This window comes from Camelus ferus, chromosome 10, assembly GCF_009834535.1.
Source record: "Camelus ferus isolate YT-003-E chromosome 10, BCGSAC_Cfer_1.0, whole genome shotgun sequence".
Classification (NCBI taxonomy): Eukaryota; Metazoa; Chordata; class Mammalia; order Artiodactyla; family Camelidae; genus Camelus; species Camelus ferus.
In genome coordinates, this window is record NC_045705.1 from 56,277,347 (window position 1) to 56,295,813 (window position 18,467).

An 18,467-nucleotide genomic window follows, 5' to 3' on the forward strand; every position below is an offset into this window, starting at 1 on the left:
AAATGGCTGTCCATAGTTATACCAAGGTACAGCTTTATTTTGTTTTTTCCATTGGTTTATTTTTTTTTTTAATTATCTGACTTTTGTAAGAGCTAAAGTGTTATGTAGCAGCAGTAGTGTAGTCGTAGTAAGAAATATGATGTAAAACAGTAAATGTAGACTCTGGAGTGTACTGTCAGAGTTTGAATTCCATCCTAAACCTTTACTTGCTCTGTAACCTTACCCAGGTTACTTCACCTCCCTGTGCCACAGTTTTCTCACCTGTAATGTGCTCCTTAGAACAAAGCCTATCTCATACGAGTGTTGTGAGAGTGAAGCGGCTTAATAAACATTAGGCACTTAGGAAGGTGACAGGAACACAATATATTAAATAAGTATTAGCTATTTTAAGCAAATAATATACTAGTCATACTGTATTAGTATACATAGACCCCATTATAGTGTGGATTGCAATAAATGTGACTGAATAAAAATTCTGAGGGCAAAAGTAAAGGAGAGCATGGTTTCAGGTTTTACAAGGACCGACCTAAACTGCAGAGGCACAGCTCTCTCTGAGAGCCTCAAGATTTACTTTCCTATGTAAGTACAGATTAGAGGCTTTTCCTGACCATTTCAGGTTCCTCTCTGTTATTACTGTTTCAGAGCTTGTGCCTCCTTCCTCCGCATCCCTATCCCTTCATCTACCCCAGCTTAACTGCCCTGATGTCAGAAACACACCTCTCTCCTGATATTTCTCAGAACTAAGCCCAAAGCACCCTTTCCTAGAATACTTTGTTTTCTGAAGGACATGCCTTCTCAGACATTTCTCAGACTTTAAATTTGCACACCACCATTTGCCCCCTCAGCCATCAAAGGCTTTTCTAGTAGATTCAGGAAAGCCATCATTCTGGTCCCAAGTTACAAGTTTAAGGAGTCAACAAACATTTCCTCAATGCTTTCTGGCATTCCCCTGAAGGCTAGGTACTGTGGAATGAAACGTAGTCTCCATCCAAATTACAAATACATGTAAAAGCTCATGATATGCAACTGATTCTAGTAAATAGTTATGCAAAGTGGTGTGTAGTGCCAATTCCCCATGTATTGTGGCATAGATTCTAAATGCTTTGGTGATTGTATTGAAGTTTTTCTCATGTGAAAAACGTGCCATCTGAGATGATCTCATTAAACTCCTGAGAGTCCAACACCGATGGACATACCACCATAACACTAAAACACAGGGCATCTGTGAGCCATGCAAATCCCCTATATTCTGATTTTTATTTCTATTGGCTGGGTAGAACATTGCTAAGATTTATGTTGGATAATGTTTTGCCTATGTTTTCTTCTAATAGTTTTATAGTGTCTTGTCTTATGTTTACATCTTTATGCCATTTTGAGTTTATTTTTGTGTGCGGTGTGAAGGTGTATTCTAATTTCCTTGATTTACATGCAGCTGTCCAGCTTTCTCAATACCACTTGCCAAAGAGACTCTCTTTTCTCCATTGTATATTCTTGCCTCTTTTGTCTTAAGATCAATTGGCCATAGGTGTGTGGGTTTATTTCTGAGCTCTCTATTCTGTTCTGTTGCTCCATATCTGTTTATGTGCCAATACCACACTGTTTTGATGCCTGTAGCTCTGTAGAATTGTCTGAAGCCTGGGAGGGTCTTTCCTCCAGCTTTGTTCTTTCTCTTCAGTATTGTTTTGGCAATTCTGGGTCTTTTGTGATTCCATGTAAATTTTAGGATGACTTGTTCTACTTCTGTGAAAAAATGTCCTGGGTATTCTGATAGGGATTGCAATAAATCTGTAGATTGCTTTGGGTAGTGTGGCCATAGAAATCCCCTTCCTAGACCCTCCAGAAAAGGCTCCCCCACTTATTTCCTATTTCATATGCAGACCCTTCCTAACTCACTGATCCCAGGACACTTACTTAGGCAAGTGAGAATTCAGCCCTGTCACTATCCAGGAATCCCATTCTATATTGCAGGTTGGTGAACTCAAGTTTGTAAAGTCATGACAATCCTTTATAATAACAGCCTCCAAAAAACCACTTTCTTCCTGACAGGCTTCCAAGGTCTGGAAGAGCTCCACGGCTGGATATCTATTCTCTTCTGCTCCATCTATTTGATAGTTATTGTAGGAAACCTTACCATCCTCCACATCATCCGGACTGATGTCACACTCCACGAATCCATGTACTATTTCTTGGCCATGCTGGCCCTTACGGACCTGGGCCTTTGCCTTTCTACACTGCCCACTGTGATGGGCATCTTCTGGTTTGATGCCAGAGAAATTGGTATCCATGCCTGTTTCATTCAGCTCTTCTTCATCCATACCTTGTCCCTAGTGGAGTCTTCAGTTCTACTGTCCATGTCCATTGACCGCTATGTTGCCATCTGCAACCCACTGCGTTACTCCACAGTCTTGACACCTGCACGGATTGTCAGGATGGGGCTGAGCTTGGTGTGTAGAAGCGCACTGCTCATCTTCCCCCTGCCATTCCTCCTTAAGCGCTTCCAGTACTGTCGCTCCCATGTGCTGGCCCATGCTTATTGTCTGCACCTAGAGATCATGAAGCTGGCCTGCTCTAGCATCATTGTCAATCACATCTATGGGCTCTTCGTTGTGGCCTGCACCATAGGTGTGGATTCACTGCTCATCTTCCTCTCCTATGCCCTGATCCTCCGCACCGTGCTCAGCATTGCCTCCCGCCAGGAGCGACTCCGGGCCCTCAACACCTGCGTCTCCCATATCTGTGCTGTGCTGCTCTTCTATATCCCCATGATTGGCTTGTCCCTTGTGCACCGCTTTGGTGAACATCTACCCCGCATTGTACACCTCCTCATGTCTTATGTGTATCTATTGGTCCCACCTCTCATGAATCCCATTGTCTACAGCATCAAGACCAAGCAAATCCGCCAACGCATTGCTAAGAAGTTTGAGTTTATAAAATTGCCTAGGTGTTTTCGACAGGATTAGGTTGGGATGAAGGGAGGAAGTTTGAGGTGTAAAGCTCACGGATACTTTTGGTTTCAGCTATGATGCGGAAAAATAACGAACTCCCAATTATCAACAGAAAGTGGACTAACTGTACAATATACTGCATGTGTGCCCTTGGAAATATTACCTACCTCTCTGTTCTTTACTTTCCTCACTTGCAGAATGAGTATGGAAATAATGATAATACCTTCTTTGTAGGGATATTGTGAAGATTAAATAAGAAAATACATGTAAGTCTCTGACACAGTGCCTGATACATATCAATTCTCAACCAATATTAACTATTATTATTTGAAAAAATCTCCAAAAGGGTATACAAGTTTCATCTTTTATTCCTCCAGGCAGTGAAATTTGATCAGAGATTTATACATTTGAATTTATATTTTATTACCTTATTTTATGTTACTTTATTGTAATTATCATTTTTATTCATTTGCAACAGATTTGCACACATACCTATACCCCAGTTAATAACTTTTTGTGAGGCTGCTTCCTAAATGCATATCTACAAAGTTAAGAAAAGAAGATACCCTGGGAGTCTGAGGGAAGATACCCAGTGAGAACAAAAAAACAGTAACCATAGTTCACCCTCAAAGGAGGTAACTGAGGTTTAGGATAATCACTCATCATCTTCGTAACTAGTCGGGGGACTTGATTTCTTTCTTTAGTTATTTTGTATATTACTGAGTTGAAAAAGCAAGAGAAACACATGCACATTTTATGTTCTTTGCAAGATGTTTTTGTCTCAAAAAGGTACAACACTTTGATGCTATTTGCAAGCAGCATAGATAAGCTCCTGAGTGAAAAGGAAGAATTCCTATGGAAGGTACACTCTTATTCCATGATGAGGGAACACAGTTCCTGAGAAAGCAAATATTTCTCATAATTGCCTTCATTCTCATCAATGTGTATAATTTAATAGATTTTGTAACTATAGTAGAAAAGATGCTGGATTGAACACAATTAACTTTTAAAAATAACACCAAAAAGGCTGATTCTGTCTCTAGTCTTCACAAAAATATATATTTTATTTAAATTTCTATTAAATAATTATAGATTAAGATGCTGTTATAAGATATAACTCAGAGATCCTTTGTATATTTTTTCCGGTTTCCTTCAGTGGTAATATTTTGCATAACCAGGATACTGACATTCGTACGTCCACTAATCTGATTCATACTTCCCCACTTTTACTTGTTCTCACTCGTGTGTGTGTGTGTGTGTGTGTGTGTGTGTGTGTGCACATGCGTGTGTACATTAAGTTCCAAATAATTTTATCACCTGTGTAGGTTTGTGTCTTCTCCGAGATATTAAGTGGTTTCAACACAAAAATCTTTCCCTTTTGCCCTTTTATAACCGCATCCACCTCCCTTCCATTCTCACTGTCCTTAGTACCTAAGACTTGGCCACCAGTAATCTGTCTTCCATTTCTAAAAGTTTACCATTTAAAGGGTGTTATATAAGTAGAATTGTACAGTATGAACCTTCTAGGATTGGATTTTATCACTCAGTGTAATTCCTTTGGCTTCATTCAAGTTGTTGCTTATATCAATAGTCTGTCCCTTTTTATTGCTGAGTAATACTCCATGTTATATATACACCACTGTTTATTTAATCATTCACTTGTTGAAGGACATCTTGGCTAATTCCAGCTTTTAGCTATTACATGAACAATTGTGTTTGGGTTTTTTGTGTGAACATAAGTCTATTTTTCTGAAGTAAATGCCCAAGAGTGCTAGGTTGTGTAACAGCATGTTCACTTTTATAAAAAATTGCCAAACTCTTTTCCAGAGTACCTGTACCATTTTACATTCTCACCAACAAGGTATGATGACCAGTTTCTCTGCATTCTCATCAACATTTGTTGTTGTCAAAAAATGCATTTTTAATGTACTGATTGAGCCTATTAATTCCCCAGGTTGATCTTTTACACTTCCCAAACCCCTCCACAGCAACCTCTTTCTCAGACAGATTACCTGTAGAATCAGTATTTCTCCATTTGTGTGTAACCCTTCATTGAATCTGAACGTTATAAAGGGAAAAGTAACACAGTCTTTCTCTTCCCATAGAGTTTGACTTGCCCTATTTCTTCCCACTCTCATCCATGTAATATAGAGAAGTCCTTCTACTGAAATTGAAACCAATGAGTTAAACTCTATTCTTGGACACTGAATCTATGTTCTCTCATATAAGGGTCAGTCAGCCAGTGGCCTTCAAATCAGCTAACGATACATATCCTCTGACTCTGGGCACTACCCCACATACTGTGTACACTGATTCTCTCCCTGAATACTGGATTTTCTGAGTGCAAGAGTATCAAGTGAAAATTCTTCAATTTTTTTGCATTTTATGACTTGACAAAATCAAATCTGAAAACAGTTACTGAGTAACTATTCTATATGAAATACCTCTCTAGTTCTCATCTTGAATTAAATGTCTCAGTGGAAGGAATGTTTGCACTGGTTTTGATCACAGAGTCACACTGAACGTGTTCAATGATTTATTTTACATTCCCTGCTCCTTCTTATTGTTTACTTTCAAAATGGGGGTCCCTTGCCTTTTAGCCATCTCAACTTTAGTGAAACTGTTTCTCTAGACCGTCACTTTTTAAAACTCTTCTCCAGGATGTTCTAAGACCATAAAAAGGGATTTTAACAACTACTGTGGATAGGAAGGTGGGTATGACAGAGATTAATGAGGCTTTGAAGCTCTTTTCACCTAGATTACTGCATCTACATTTTATGTGATTTTCAATGAGAAAAGGGTTCCACTGCCAAGAAGTGGTAATGTTGCTTTATTTTTGGTCCTTTAGCCAGCTCTGTCATCCTTTGGATCTTATAGTCTATTTCAAAGCCTCTCCCTCATCTTTTCAGACCTTTTTTTTCCCCTCATGTTCTCTTACTCTACTTTCTGACTTCTCTATTCTTTAATATCCTTCATCTTATCTCACCATCCAGTCTCTTTGTCAAAAATATGTGTTAAAAGCAGATGCTTCTTGTCTAAAACTAGGGAGTTTGCCTGACTGTTATGAGAAGTGATCAGTAAGGCTTGTCCTGTTCAGACAATTTCTTTTTCATTCCCCGAACAGCTTGATTCATTAACACCTTCATCACAATGCATGCAAATTTGTTTTAAATGGCTATTTTTTTCCAAGGTTTTTTTGGTTTTTTTGCTTTGTTTTAGAGCACGTTTAGATTCTCACACAGCAAAACTGAGAGGAAGGTACAGAGATTCCCAGATACTCTTTGGCTCCACACACGTATAGCCTCACCCATTAACATCCCCCAGAGTGGTATATTTATTTGTTACATTTGATGAACCTACATTGACACATCATAATCTCAGGGATTGCAGTGCCAACTGGTGCCTGCCCTGCACCCAATAAACTTCCAGCCCTTAGAAGTCTGCCTGCTCCTCTTCAGAAGATAAAGTCCTAACAGGTATTGGCCTTCCCAGGGTAACAGCCCTGGGAAATGACTAGCCTCACTGTAGCTCAGGCTGGCTTGTCTCAGCCCACATCTCCTCCTTATCGTAATCATAAATTCCACTACTGTTCATTGTGTCAGCGCATGTCTCCATCTTACTGGAGTCGTAAATCCACTATCCTCCCTTATACCAAAGCCCCTCACCTCACTTGTAGCCAATCTATTCCCCATCCCATTGTGTTCACAGCCTCTTCCTCAGTAAGAGACCCTGCACAGTTCACAAAGGGTGGGCACGCAGGCACCGCTTGCCTGTGTGGCCTGCTGTTGCCTGTAGCAGCTTAACTATTAAATCTTTCCTTTGTTCTTAAACTTCTCCCTTTCTGCTAAATTCTTCTTACCAACCTGTGTCACCAGCCCACAAAATGTCCCCCAACAGGGATCACTCTTAGTGTTGTACATTCTATGCTTTTAAGCAAATGTATAATGCCATGTAATCCATTATTATTGTATCACACAAGGTTATTTTCATAGTTCTAAAAATCCTCTGTGCTCTACCTATTCATCCCTGTCTCCAAACCCAATCTCTAGAAACCACTGATCTTTTTAAGATCCATAGTTTTGCCTATATATCATATCATATCATATCATATCATATCATATGATGAATATTCAATAGTAATACAATTAATATATGATATGTTACTGTATTATTGTATAATATTTTATATGCTGTAATTATGAATATTAGTTTCTTTTAACTTATACATATTACTGCTATCATTTTGTTCTAATGATTATCATCAATATTATTGGTATTAATTTACTCTCTCTTTATTTACCTTGGGACTTTCACATTGTTTACAAAATGAACCATGAATCTGGTATACACTGAGTATATGAAGAAATATTTCATAAAGAGATGGTTTCCTTTAACAGTCTAAAATATACTTAATCATCAGCATGAATGTGGTTCTTCACAAAACTGAATTTAGTGGTCATGCTCCTACCAAAAGGTGGAGAACTTACGCTACAGCCAGCACAGTCTAGTTCACAGTTCACTCATTCGAGTGATTCCCACCATTCTTGAGTAGAACACATCTTTGAAATGCATTGAATTACTCAGGAATATATAGAATGCAGGCCAGGTCCTCAGACTGAAAACTGGTAAAAAAAAAAAACAACACTTTTTTTTAAATTGAATTTATTAGTAATGAATGAGTGGAATTGAAATTTTTAAAAATACCATTTATACTAGCACCTCAAAAAATGAAATTCTTAGATATAAATCTAAGGAAATGTCTTCTCCATTAGACTTCAGAGTCTAAAAATTGATGATTAACCCTTCATAATCCTACACTAATACATAAAACTCCTCTGGAGATTTAACCACCCTTTGCAGAAGCTCATGTTGTCCACAAGAATACAAGGATAGACTGGTTTCTCCAGTTGGCTCCTGATGTCTAGAAACAAAGGGCTGTGCTCTGAGTGGGTCAGAGGCAGGAAGAGGAGATGGAGTCCCTGAGTGTAGGCAAGAGTCAGGAGCTTACAGGGTTCCCTGGGGCACCAAGAATAAGCATAAACACTGTCACAATATTTCCAAGAACTTGGTCTAACTTCTTTCCTCCCCTTTGGTGATAGGAAAAACATTTAATCAAAAAGCCCCTTTTCATGTTACATAGGGTTATGTATACTCAACATGCACGCTGTCACATCAGATATGCCTAAACTATACAGTTAGGATGAAAAGGAAAAGGTTGTGGGCCAAGACTGGGCTGGGCTAACTCATGAATTTTAAGTCTCACCTTGGACTGGTTTCGGGTTACTGCAAGCGACCCTTTGCTTCTGCTTTTATGATACTGCCTGGCTGTACTCACCTTACTGGTTGATGGACCCCGAGTTTGCAAGCGACCCTTTGTTTCCGCTTTATACTGCCTAGCTGTACTCACCCTGTTGGTTGATGGACCCCGAGCTTGTAAGCGACCCTGTAAAACCTCACTTACACTTCCCGGGGGCGCTCAGAGCTCCAGAGCGAGAGCCCCACTGAGCCCGCCAGCATAATAAACCTGAGTACTCCAACCCTCCTCCGAGTGGCATTTGTTTCTTGGCTGGCCTGCTGTTTCTGTAACAAGAATATATCATTGATAAAACACTATCAGCAACACCCTGCTGCACTTCCCTGAAGCTGTAGGGGTTGTTCAAAACTTTCACCAGATCTTTAAAAAGTAGCTACAGTGTATAAAATCCTCTGGGTTTCCCAGCTAGACAGCTCACAAGACCACTCTCTTCTTTCTTTTCCTTCTCCCCAGGGTCTGAGATAATGAGGGACAGGAAGCCAGTCCTAGCAGGAAGTTGATTAAAGATCGTTGATTGGGTCTCCATGGGGACCTCAGGCAGTTTTATAAAAATCAGGAAGTTAAAAATCCACCCTCTAGTTTCTCCATTCCCCTCAGAGCTCTAGTTTTAACCTTCCTTCTCCTTTGTTGTTAAGGCTCGGAACCTCTGGGTTTAGTCTTGGTACATTAGGAGTCAACATAGTGAGAAGGTGTTCAGTGCTGAATTGTGGAACCAAGAAGAGATCCCCGAAGGCTCAGCCTTGTCTTTGGAGAGGGAGAGAAATAAAGGGATTTTGAGGCACAGGAAAGGCTGTAGAGGGTTCTCTGCTCAAGGTGGGACTGCTGGAGTCAGATCTTGCTTACTTCGTGGGATTTCAAGGCCTGGTTTTAGCACTAGCCCAGAGAGGAAAGAATAGCTCCCTCACATCTGCTCACTTCTTTAGTTTTGTGCTCAGAGTGTTGCCCCATGCATGGTGACAGTGGGAATATTGCTGAGACCCAGGGAGACAGGCCAATTTGGCAAGTGAACCTGAGGTGCAGGAAGGAGATGAGCTCAGTTACTCTAGGTTCAGTATCTGCCCTTTAGCGTCAAACACAAGGTTATAGAATCGGGAGTTATTTCCAAGAAGCACAGAGATAGAGGGGCAGGAAGAAATGTGATCCTCTAGAGAAAAGCTCGACTGTAATATCAAAGGACATTTCCCTGAAGGACCACAGCATATGACTGATGGAATTAGAAGCAAGCATTGCACTTGTACAAGTCACTCTAGGAAGTGGTCTCCAAGAAGAGCAACTGGGGACAGAAAGGCATTTGTTAAATTTCCCACCCTTCTCTACCCTGGACAGCTACTTTTGGTACTGGTCAGGAACAGTGAGATTCTCACCAGAACTGAGGAGGAATACTCTAAGGACCTTTAAATAAGAAGCCCTTGGAATAATTATCTTACTAAGATCTCTTCAGCCAACACACTAAAGGTGAAACCAAGCAGATATCTCCTGGCTTCACTCTTCTGGATTTTTGCTTATATCCAAGTTCCCTCCTTCAACTCATCCTTATAAGTCCTCTCTTTCTGATTCCTGTTCTGCTCTACTCCCTTAAAATGTGAAGCATAAGCTCTCATTCCAGAGAGGCTCCCTTGAGCTAGTAGCTACAAGAAGGTAGGGACTGATACTTTTGATAATTCTCTTTATCATTTGTCATTTAATCACCACCCATTTCAGACTGTCTCGACTTTAAAAACTGCCTGGATTTGTTAACCTAAATGTTTACAAATTCTCAGACTGTGCTTTGGAGCTCCAGAGATTTAAGTTTGGATTCCAGCTCTGCCACTGATTGGCTGTACAATTTTAGGCACGTTATCAAATCCTCTAAGTTTTTCTCACCTTATTTGCAAATTGAGGTAATGATGTTAACTTGCAAGGCTTTTCTAAGGTCTAAATGCTATTTCTTTTGCAACATTTTCGGTCCAGTGCCTGGCAAATTGTAGATGTTCATCAAGTATTATAGTTCTTTCTTCTTTACCACCCTACCTCATTTTCATGTCAAAAATACTTTCTGCCTTAGATTTTATGAGTTATATTGTTAACTACCAAGTAGCTTGGCTGTCACTTACACATAAGTTTATCACTTCTGAATTCACTCTGATGAATAATGTGCTGACCACTGATCACAGCCAAAGCAGAAACTGGGGAACACCGCATGACAGTCAATCTGACCTTCAAGTGAACAGTAAGTTAATAACACCGGCTGTCAATTTCGTTGGATTGGGGAAGAAAATGTCTGAGTATGTATTTGTGTGCATTTCCCCAGTAATTTTATTTATTCACTCAGCTAAAGAGTCAGCACTTTTTTTGAAGACCTATCAAGCCCTTCATTGTATGCTAGTTGCTGATAGTTGACAGTAACTTTTCATCTGTGTGGGTAGAAAATGTAACAGTTGTTTAGAGCCTGGAATCTAGAAGAAAGTCAGATCTTGATTCAAACCCCATTTTGGCCATTTTACTATGTCTTTGATCTTAGAAATGTCTGTTTCTTCTAAGCCTCTGTTTCCTCATCTATAACATGATATTATTAATAGAACTTTATTCATAGGATTTTTTTAAAAGAGATAAAAGTATGCACAAAGTTAGTCGCAGCTAAGTAAGTAAAATTTAACTCTTAGTCATGCATTAAAAAAATATTTGCTGGGCACTTGCCATGTATAGGACACATTCTAAACACTATCTTTTCAGAATTAAACAAAGCAAAGCCCCCACCCACTTTGAGCTCACACTGCAGTGGGATTATTAATGGGAGTGGACCGATCACTGCTCTGGAAATCAAGAGGCTTAAATTGGCAAATGACTTCTGCCTAGTGACTGTCTTCTTCTGAGCCTTTCTCTCTTCATTTACAGAAGAATGAGCCCCACCAGCATCCATGTCTTTTGTTCTGTGGACTCTCTCAGGCTCTGCCCTGTGACTGGGGGTGTGGTCAGATTGCTTCAGTATCTCCTCTCACAGAGGTTCACAGCAGGGAGCCTGCTGCTTTAGGGAATGGCTGTTACTGACTGATATGAGGATCAGAGCTTTGATCTCTTACTCCAACAGTCGAGAATAATTTTACAGGCAGCTGTTCATGCACTCTGCAGTTCTCTCTGGAATTCTGTGAGCTGAGTAGCATTTATGAGCTATCTGCATCAAGCTAGGCTTGTATAGCAGGAAGATCAGAGAAGGCAAGTGAAGGATTTGTCTGTATCTTACATTGGCGATGACATGTGGCCGATGAAGTTAAACAAAAATAGACAGAAGGTAGGAAGGAAGGAAAGTAGGAGGGGAGAAAGGAAGGAGGAGAAGTATATGGTCAGGCCACCCAAAATGGTTGTTTGCTTTCTCTCTACATCCTCTGCCCCACCAGTCCCTGCTTCACCTACTTCCCACTCACAAGACTGACCTCTCACCTTAATCTCAGAGCCTAATCAGTAAATACCTTCATATTTGTCCCTGGCCCCAGTTAGTGATTGTTCTAATCTTTAGATCAGAATGGCTCCCCTTTGATAGTTTAACAAAGGGAAGACCTCTGACCTCTGCCCATTGAAGTCACTTAGCCCTAGGGGCTACAAGGGCCCTGCCAGTCTGCTGGTTTCCTCGAGAATCCAACAATCTGATGTGCCAATCTGAACTCAATTCCCCCCATAATGGATAGTCTCTTATTTCCCCTGGAGCAGAGACTGCTGCTGCCTCTGCTGTCCATGTGGTAAACTATTGATGACTCTGTTGCTGACTCCAGGCTCTTTCTTTGGTCTTGAGGCTGGGCAAGCACAGGGCTCTCAGGCCTGCAGCGTGCAGTGCAATAGGAGGAAAAAAGAAGGAAGGAGGGAGCAGAGGAAGGGAAGATGAAAGAAAGAAAAAAGGTAAAGAAAGAGTAAAGGACCTAAAATAAGACAAAGGAAAAGAAGCTGAGAGAAAGGTTGAAAAGAAACATCAGTGAAAGTTTGAAACCTCATAAGAGGTAGGCAAATTTAAATACAGCCAACTTACATATCTGCTATAGTGAAGTATAAGCACTATAGTGAGGATGCTCTGCACCTCTCAGCCTGAAGAAGCAAGGAGAAAAAATTTCAAAAAAAAAAAATTTCTCTAAAAAAATATTGAGAGGGAATCAAGGACCAGATGGAAATGACCTCTGGAGGAGACACACAGCTATAGGTCTGCTTGATCCTGATCTCTCTCTCTCTTTTTTTTTTTTTTTTTAATAATTTCTTCCCAGGTACAATCACTAGCTTTTTCTCAAGTCATTTCAGGGATCTGGAGGGACACCACCTGCCCCCTTCCCCGCACACACAATGACGCTGAGGTCCCTGGAGAACAGCAGCAGCACGTCCTCCACCTTCCTGCTGAGCGGCGTGCCTGGGCTGGAGCACGTGCACCTCTGGGTCTCCATCCCACTGTGCTTCATATACCTCGTTTCCATCCTGGGCAACTGCACCATTCTGTGTATCATTAAAACAGAGCCCTTGCTCCATGAGCCTATGTACCTCTTCCTGTCCATGCTGGCTCTGACCGACCTGGGTCTGTCCCTTTGCACCCTCCCTACAGTGCTAGGCATCTTTTGGGTTGGGGCGCGTAATATTGGTCATGATGCCTGTTTTACCCAGCTCCTTTTCATTCATTGCTTATCCTTCCTGGAGTCCTCCGTGCTACTGTCCATGGCCTTCGACCGCTTTGTGGCCATTTGTCGCCCCTTGCACTATGCGTCCATTCTCACCAACACCGTCATTGGCAGGATGGGCCTGGCCTCCCTGGGCCGCAGTGTAGTGCTCATTTTCCCATTACCTTTTATGCTCAAAAGATTCCCGTATTGTGGCTCCCCAGTCCTCTCACATCCTTATTGTCTCCACCAGGAAGTGATGAAGTTGGCCTGTGCAGACATCAGAGCCAACAGCGTCTATGGCTTGTTTGTCATTGTTTCCACAGTGGGTGTAGACTCACTCCTCATTCTCCTCTCCTATGCCCTGGTCCTGCACACCGTGCTGTCCATCGCATCCAGGGCCGAGAGACTCAAGGCTCGTAACACCTGTGTCTCCCACATCTGCGCTGTGCTGCTCTTCTACACTCCCATGATTGGCCTGTCTGTCATCCACCACTTTGGGAAGCAGGCGCCTCATCTGGTCCAGGTGATCATGGGCTTTGTGTACCTTCTCTTCCCTCCACTGACGAACCCCATCGTCTACAGTGTGAAGACCAAACAGATCCGAGATCGTGTGACCCAAGCCTTTTGTTACTAGCTAGTATTGGAGGCACTATTTCCTTAAATATGCCCTTATTTACTTACTCAACAAACAAGAAATCACAACTGTTACACAACTCTCCCTCTGGGGCAGGGTTGGGGGGTAGGAAATTCACTGCAGTATGGTGTGGTAGATTCTGTTTTCCCAAAATGGCCAGAAATGTTTCCAATCCCACATTCTCTTCTAGAAACTTGTCATTCTTCCATCACTTCTCCCTTTGTAACTGGTTCTGACCTTGTAACAATTGAATGTTGTGGTAGTGACCCCATAAGATTTCAAGGCTAGGTCATAAAAGGCAATATGGTACCCGTTCTCTCTTTCTTTCTCTATCCCCTTTCCATCTCTACGTCTATAGGCATCTGTTCCTCTATCTATCTCACTCAATGCTTGCTTGCTTTTCAAAGCCAGTCACCAGACTGAGCAGAAGCCCAGACCACATAGACAGCCCACATGTAGGGGTTTTAACCAGTAGACCCAGCTGAGGTCTCAGCCTTAGCTGGGTCATTATCAACTACTAGTGAGTCAACAAATCTTTGAACTGTTCCATCTCCCAACCTTCCTGCCTCTCCAGCTGCCACCCAATGAAACAGACAATTAATCCTACTCTGAACCCAGTCCAGATCACAGATTTCTAAGCTAGATAGATGTTTGTTTTTCAGAGACACTGCATTTTGGGGTGGTTTGCTATACAACCAAATGTTACTTGTGTTAAGCAAAGAAATAAATTGATTAATTAAAAAGAAATTGATAGAGGAGCTAAAAGAAAGATATCTTCCTTGAGCTGGGGAAAGAGAGTGGCATGAAGGGGTTCCACGACTTGGTCTAGCAGCCAGCCGTAAGGGACACCTAGCAGTTAGGCAGCCAAATCGGAAAATTACAGTCTATAAGAACAGTGTGTGCAAAACTGAGAAAGAGGTGTGAGAGAGAGGACACTGTAATCAGGGAAATATCTGAAACTGTCTTTGCTGTCACAGTTGTTCCCTGCAAGTCAAGGAAGGGTAGAGAATTACGGGGGTGGATGGCAGTGAGTGGTAAGAGGTTGAGGCACCAACCACATCAGAACAGTCATGAGCCAATGGACTAAAGAGAGAGAAACCCTTATAACTGACTATGTGTGTTTTACAATTGTACCTCCACATTGCTCCAGATGAAAAATTATCTTTTGAGTAATATTTGTCAGTATAGAATCTGTAACTTTGGCTTGGAGGTATCTGTGAGGAAAGCAGGTCTAGATAAGATGCTGCCAAGGAGAACTTTGAACATCTAGAGGGAAGCACGTTCCTGCCTGTGTTTAGTGCAGGGTCAAGAAAGGGAGTGGCAGAGGGAAGAAGACAAAATTCTCCATTACGACCTTTATGTGAAGCCAGTTCTCATTTGAGGTTAGTCTCATTTAAGGCTATCTAGCACCCTTGACGTTGAACTCTTGGTGGGTCGTGCGCCAACCCCCCCACCAGTGCCTCATCCTGTCAGGCATGAGAAAGAGAGTGATTCTGAAATGGTGGTTTATGGGACCTTGGCTGTCACTCTGTGGAAGATCCAAGATCAATTACACAGCAAATAGAATAAAAGAGAATATGTGTTTGAGTGTCATGGGTGGTTTACATCACGAGATGTAATCGTGTGTCTGTGTACGCACAAAACTTCAGAAAAATCATAAAGCCCAGGCAAATTCTGAAGCATGCATACAGCTCCCAGCTGGAATCTATATCCACGCTATCTATGTACCTGACATTTTAGTCCTCCTATGGGAGTCATGTTCTCTTATATCTTACAATGAATTAAAGAGTTATCATGATACACTGGTCAATATACAACACTTGGAGTCAGGTTTGGAAGGTTCTATTTTCTACGTGACTTAGCAAAATTATTTTATTGTTATAAGCTCAGTTTTCTCTATCAATGTCATTCCCACAAGACTCTCTACACATTTTAAATATATGATATAGATGAAAGTTTCAAAAAAAAATCTTAGCCTGTTTTTCAGCTCTAAATAAATTGTACTTACTTTCATGCCTAAAATAAAACCAATAACACAGAGTAAAATCCATCAATCATGGAGAATGTATAATAAGTCAAAGAGAGAGCCCTCCAACAGCCTGAGGGGGAGGAGAATCATGGGTCATTTTCCAGAGGGGCTGCCTTAGCTGAGTCTTAAAGAATAAGCGGAAGTTAGATGAACAAAACTGTGTGGCTGGAAGAACATTCCTTCGTTCCACAAAGGGCGGTTGAGTGGGCTCTTTTCTAGGCAGAGTCTGCATTCTAGGAATACAGAGGGCAAAAGAATGATGGATTGTGTTTTTGGCTTACATTTTGGTGAGAGAGACAGATAGTAGCAAAGTGAATGGTTAACCATTTTAGTCAGTGCTAAGTGCTTTGAAGGAAGCAAAGTAGGGTAACAGGTGGAACGTGATGGAGGAATCTGTGAGCTGGGGAGGTCTCCATAGAGGGGATTTTCAAGCAAAATTCTAAATTATGCAACGGAGTGAGACATGAAAAGATTTAAAGGAAGAGCATTCCAAACAGGCAGAACAAGTGTCAAGGGCCTGAAATGGAAAAAAAGTGGAATGTTATAGGAAAAGCACAAGGACCAGTGTGGCTAGAGCTAAGTTAGCAAGAAGCTACATTAACTGGTGGAAAATTATCAAGTAATTATTTGATATTAAAGACAGGAGAGAAGCGTGCTAGGCAAAGATGATATTTCAAGGTCACTGTCAGAAAAGATGCTTCATGTAGGAAGTTAAAACAGTGGCCATGAGAGGTAGTTTAACATGGTCTGAGGGACCCAGGATCAAGCGCTCATATCTAAGATCATAATTGTTAAACTTTGCAGCATAACTAACCCAGAACAGATGGGAACAGGGAGGGGATGAATTGTACCTTTCTATAAGAAAACTAAGGCCCAGACTCCTCTGATAAAGTTGTTAAAAAGAAAGGCAGTTGTTGTAAAAGGCCATGACATTGCAGCCAAGCCTGGATAACAGCCTTTATGCATGGAATGTGGAACCAACCTCATTCATTCATTTATTCATTCAACACTGAATGATTGACTTTCGTAAAGGTTACTTGTGATAAATTGGTAAACAAGACACATTTGTTACCCTCAAAGAATTTATAGTCTAGTAGGGGTATCTAGAGTAGTTTAGTGTTTAGAATGCTCTACAGATTGAGTCCTAAAGGTCAGGTTAGAATTATCCATGTGAAAATGAGAAAAAATATAGTTCTCTACATAAAGCAAGTATTTTGGGAAAGAATCAAGAGATGATCAAAGAGCACTACTTGTTTAGAAACTATAAATAATTCTTGTTGAGAACCACCCAAGTGGTAGATTGAGAGAAGGGTATCCTGAGATGCAGCCAGGCACACACAGGGATCAGAACTTGCAGTGACTGTAGACTGAGTAATTCTTTCCACCAATTACTATTGAGTACCTGCTTAATATCAGTCAATGTTCTTGGTTTCAGGAATAGAGCAGTAAACACAACAGAAAAAAAAACACTGTCCTCAGGAGCCTCAGATTCTGTTGATAAGCTTAGATATAGGCAAGTTATAAACCTGAAAAATAAAGAAGATAGAATGTTGAATGATGAAAAGTGCAGTGAAGAAAAATTAATGTAGGAAAGGGGTATTAGCTGTACTCAGCAAACCTGTATTTTTTTTCATTGAATAATATTTTATTTAAAAAATTTTTTTAATTGAAGTATAGTTGATATACAATCTTGCTTTAGTTTCTGGTGTACAGCATAGTGATTCAGGCATACATATATATATTATTTTTCATATTCTTTTTCATTATAGGTTATTACAAGATATTAAATATAGTTCCATGTGCTAATTTTTAGATGGTCAAGAAAATCTTCTTTGAGGTGTTATTTCAAGGAAATGAAGAAGCGACACAAGGATATCTTGGGGAAAGGATTCCATATGAAGAGAAGAGCATGTGCAAAACTTCAAAACAGGAACGTGTCTTGTATGTTTAAGGTAGGTTAAGACTCACAGTCTGGCACAGTGAAAAAGAGAACACAGCAAGAAAAAGAGAAAGGGAGATGGTGGTGATGATATTACTTAAGCCACTAATAGAGATTTGGAATTTCAATTCAGAATGTGATGGAAAGTCATTGGAGAAGAGTGAGCAGGAATATAACATGGTACCCTTTTTTTCCAGCTTTACGGAGGTATACTTGACAAATAAAATTTGTGTATATTTAAGGTGTACAATGTAATGTTTTGATATATGTATGAATTGTGAGAGGGGGGAGGATATAGCTCAAGTGGTAGAGTGCACGCTTAGCATACACAGGGTCCTGGGTTCAATCCCCAGTACCTCCTCCAGAAATAAATAAATAAGTAAACCTAATTACCTCCCCTCCAAAAACAAACAGTAAAAGGTGAAATGATTATACAATCAAGCTAACTAACATATCCATCACTTTACATAGTTACTTTTTTGTGATGAGAATACTTAAAATCAACTCTCTGAGCAAATTTTCAGTACACAATTCAGTTATGATTCACTTTAGACACCATACTGTATATTATTAATCTCTGAAGAGTACAAAGTTTCAGTTATGTTGGATGATTAAGTCCTGAAATTCTAATGCTACTCTTCTCACTAAATTATTTTAGTTGTGTTTCATTCTGCTATTTTTCAAAAATATGTCATTTATGTTAATACATAATGAGCTTATTATAGTCATTTTAATAAATTAATAAGAATTTAATGTTATCAATTTCCTCCCTCTCTACTCCACTGAACAAATGGATGAATAGATGAAGAGTATAGCAAATTTATAGATTAAGATATGTCTCAGAAAGCAGTAGTGCAAAGAATAAAAAAGTTGATAGGAGACTTAACTGTGAGGTATGCATAAAGCTAACTGCATGTATAGACCAAACCAAAGAATAGAAACAGCCCCTTTAATGAGAAGCCTGATGAAGTATTTACCTAGGGAAGTACTATAGTC

At 40.4% G+C, this 18,467-nt stretch overlaps 2 protein-coding genes across 2 annotated transcripts; both read left to right on the forward strand.

The window, feature by feature from the left end:
- The first annotated feature begins 1,994 nt into the window (after positions 1–1,994).
- LOC102519079 (olfactory receptor 51G1) lies at positions 1,995–2,960 on the forward strand. The gene has a single exon (XM_006183093.2). It carries the CDS (start codon positions 1,995–1,997, stop codon positions 2,958–2,960), a length of 966 nt encoding a protein of 321 aa, XP_006183155.2.
- Positions 2,961–12,467: 9,507 nt separating this feature from the next.
- Positions 12,468–17,355, forward strand: LOC102519317 (olfactory receptor 51G2). The gene is made up of 2 exons (XM_014557887.2): positions 12,468–13,502; position 17,355. Coding segments are annotated over exons 1-2 (942 nt in total). The 5' UTR covers positions 12,468–12,561.
- The last annotated feature ends 1,112 nt before the right edge of the window (positions 17,356–18,467 follow it).

Coding starts and splice junctions, on each gene's coding strand:
- LOC102519317 (XM_014557887.2), top strand. CDS start 12,562: ATGACGCTGAGGTCCCTGGAGAACAGCAGCAGCACGTCCTCCACCTTC.
- LOC102519079 (XM_006183093.2), top strand. CDS start 1,995: ATGACAATCCTTTATAATAACAGCCTCCAAAAAACCACTTTCTTCCTG.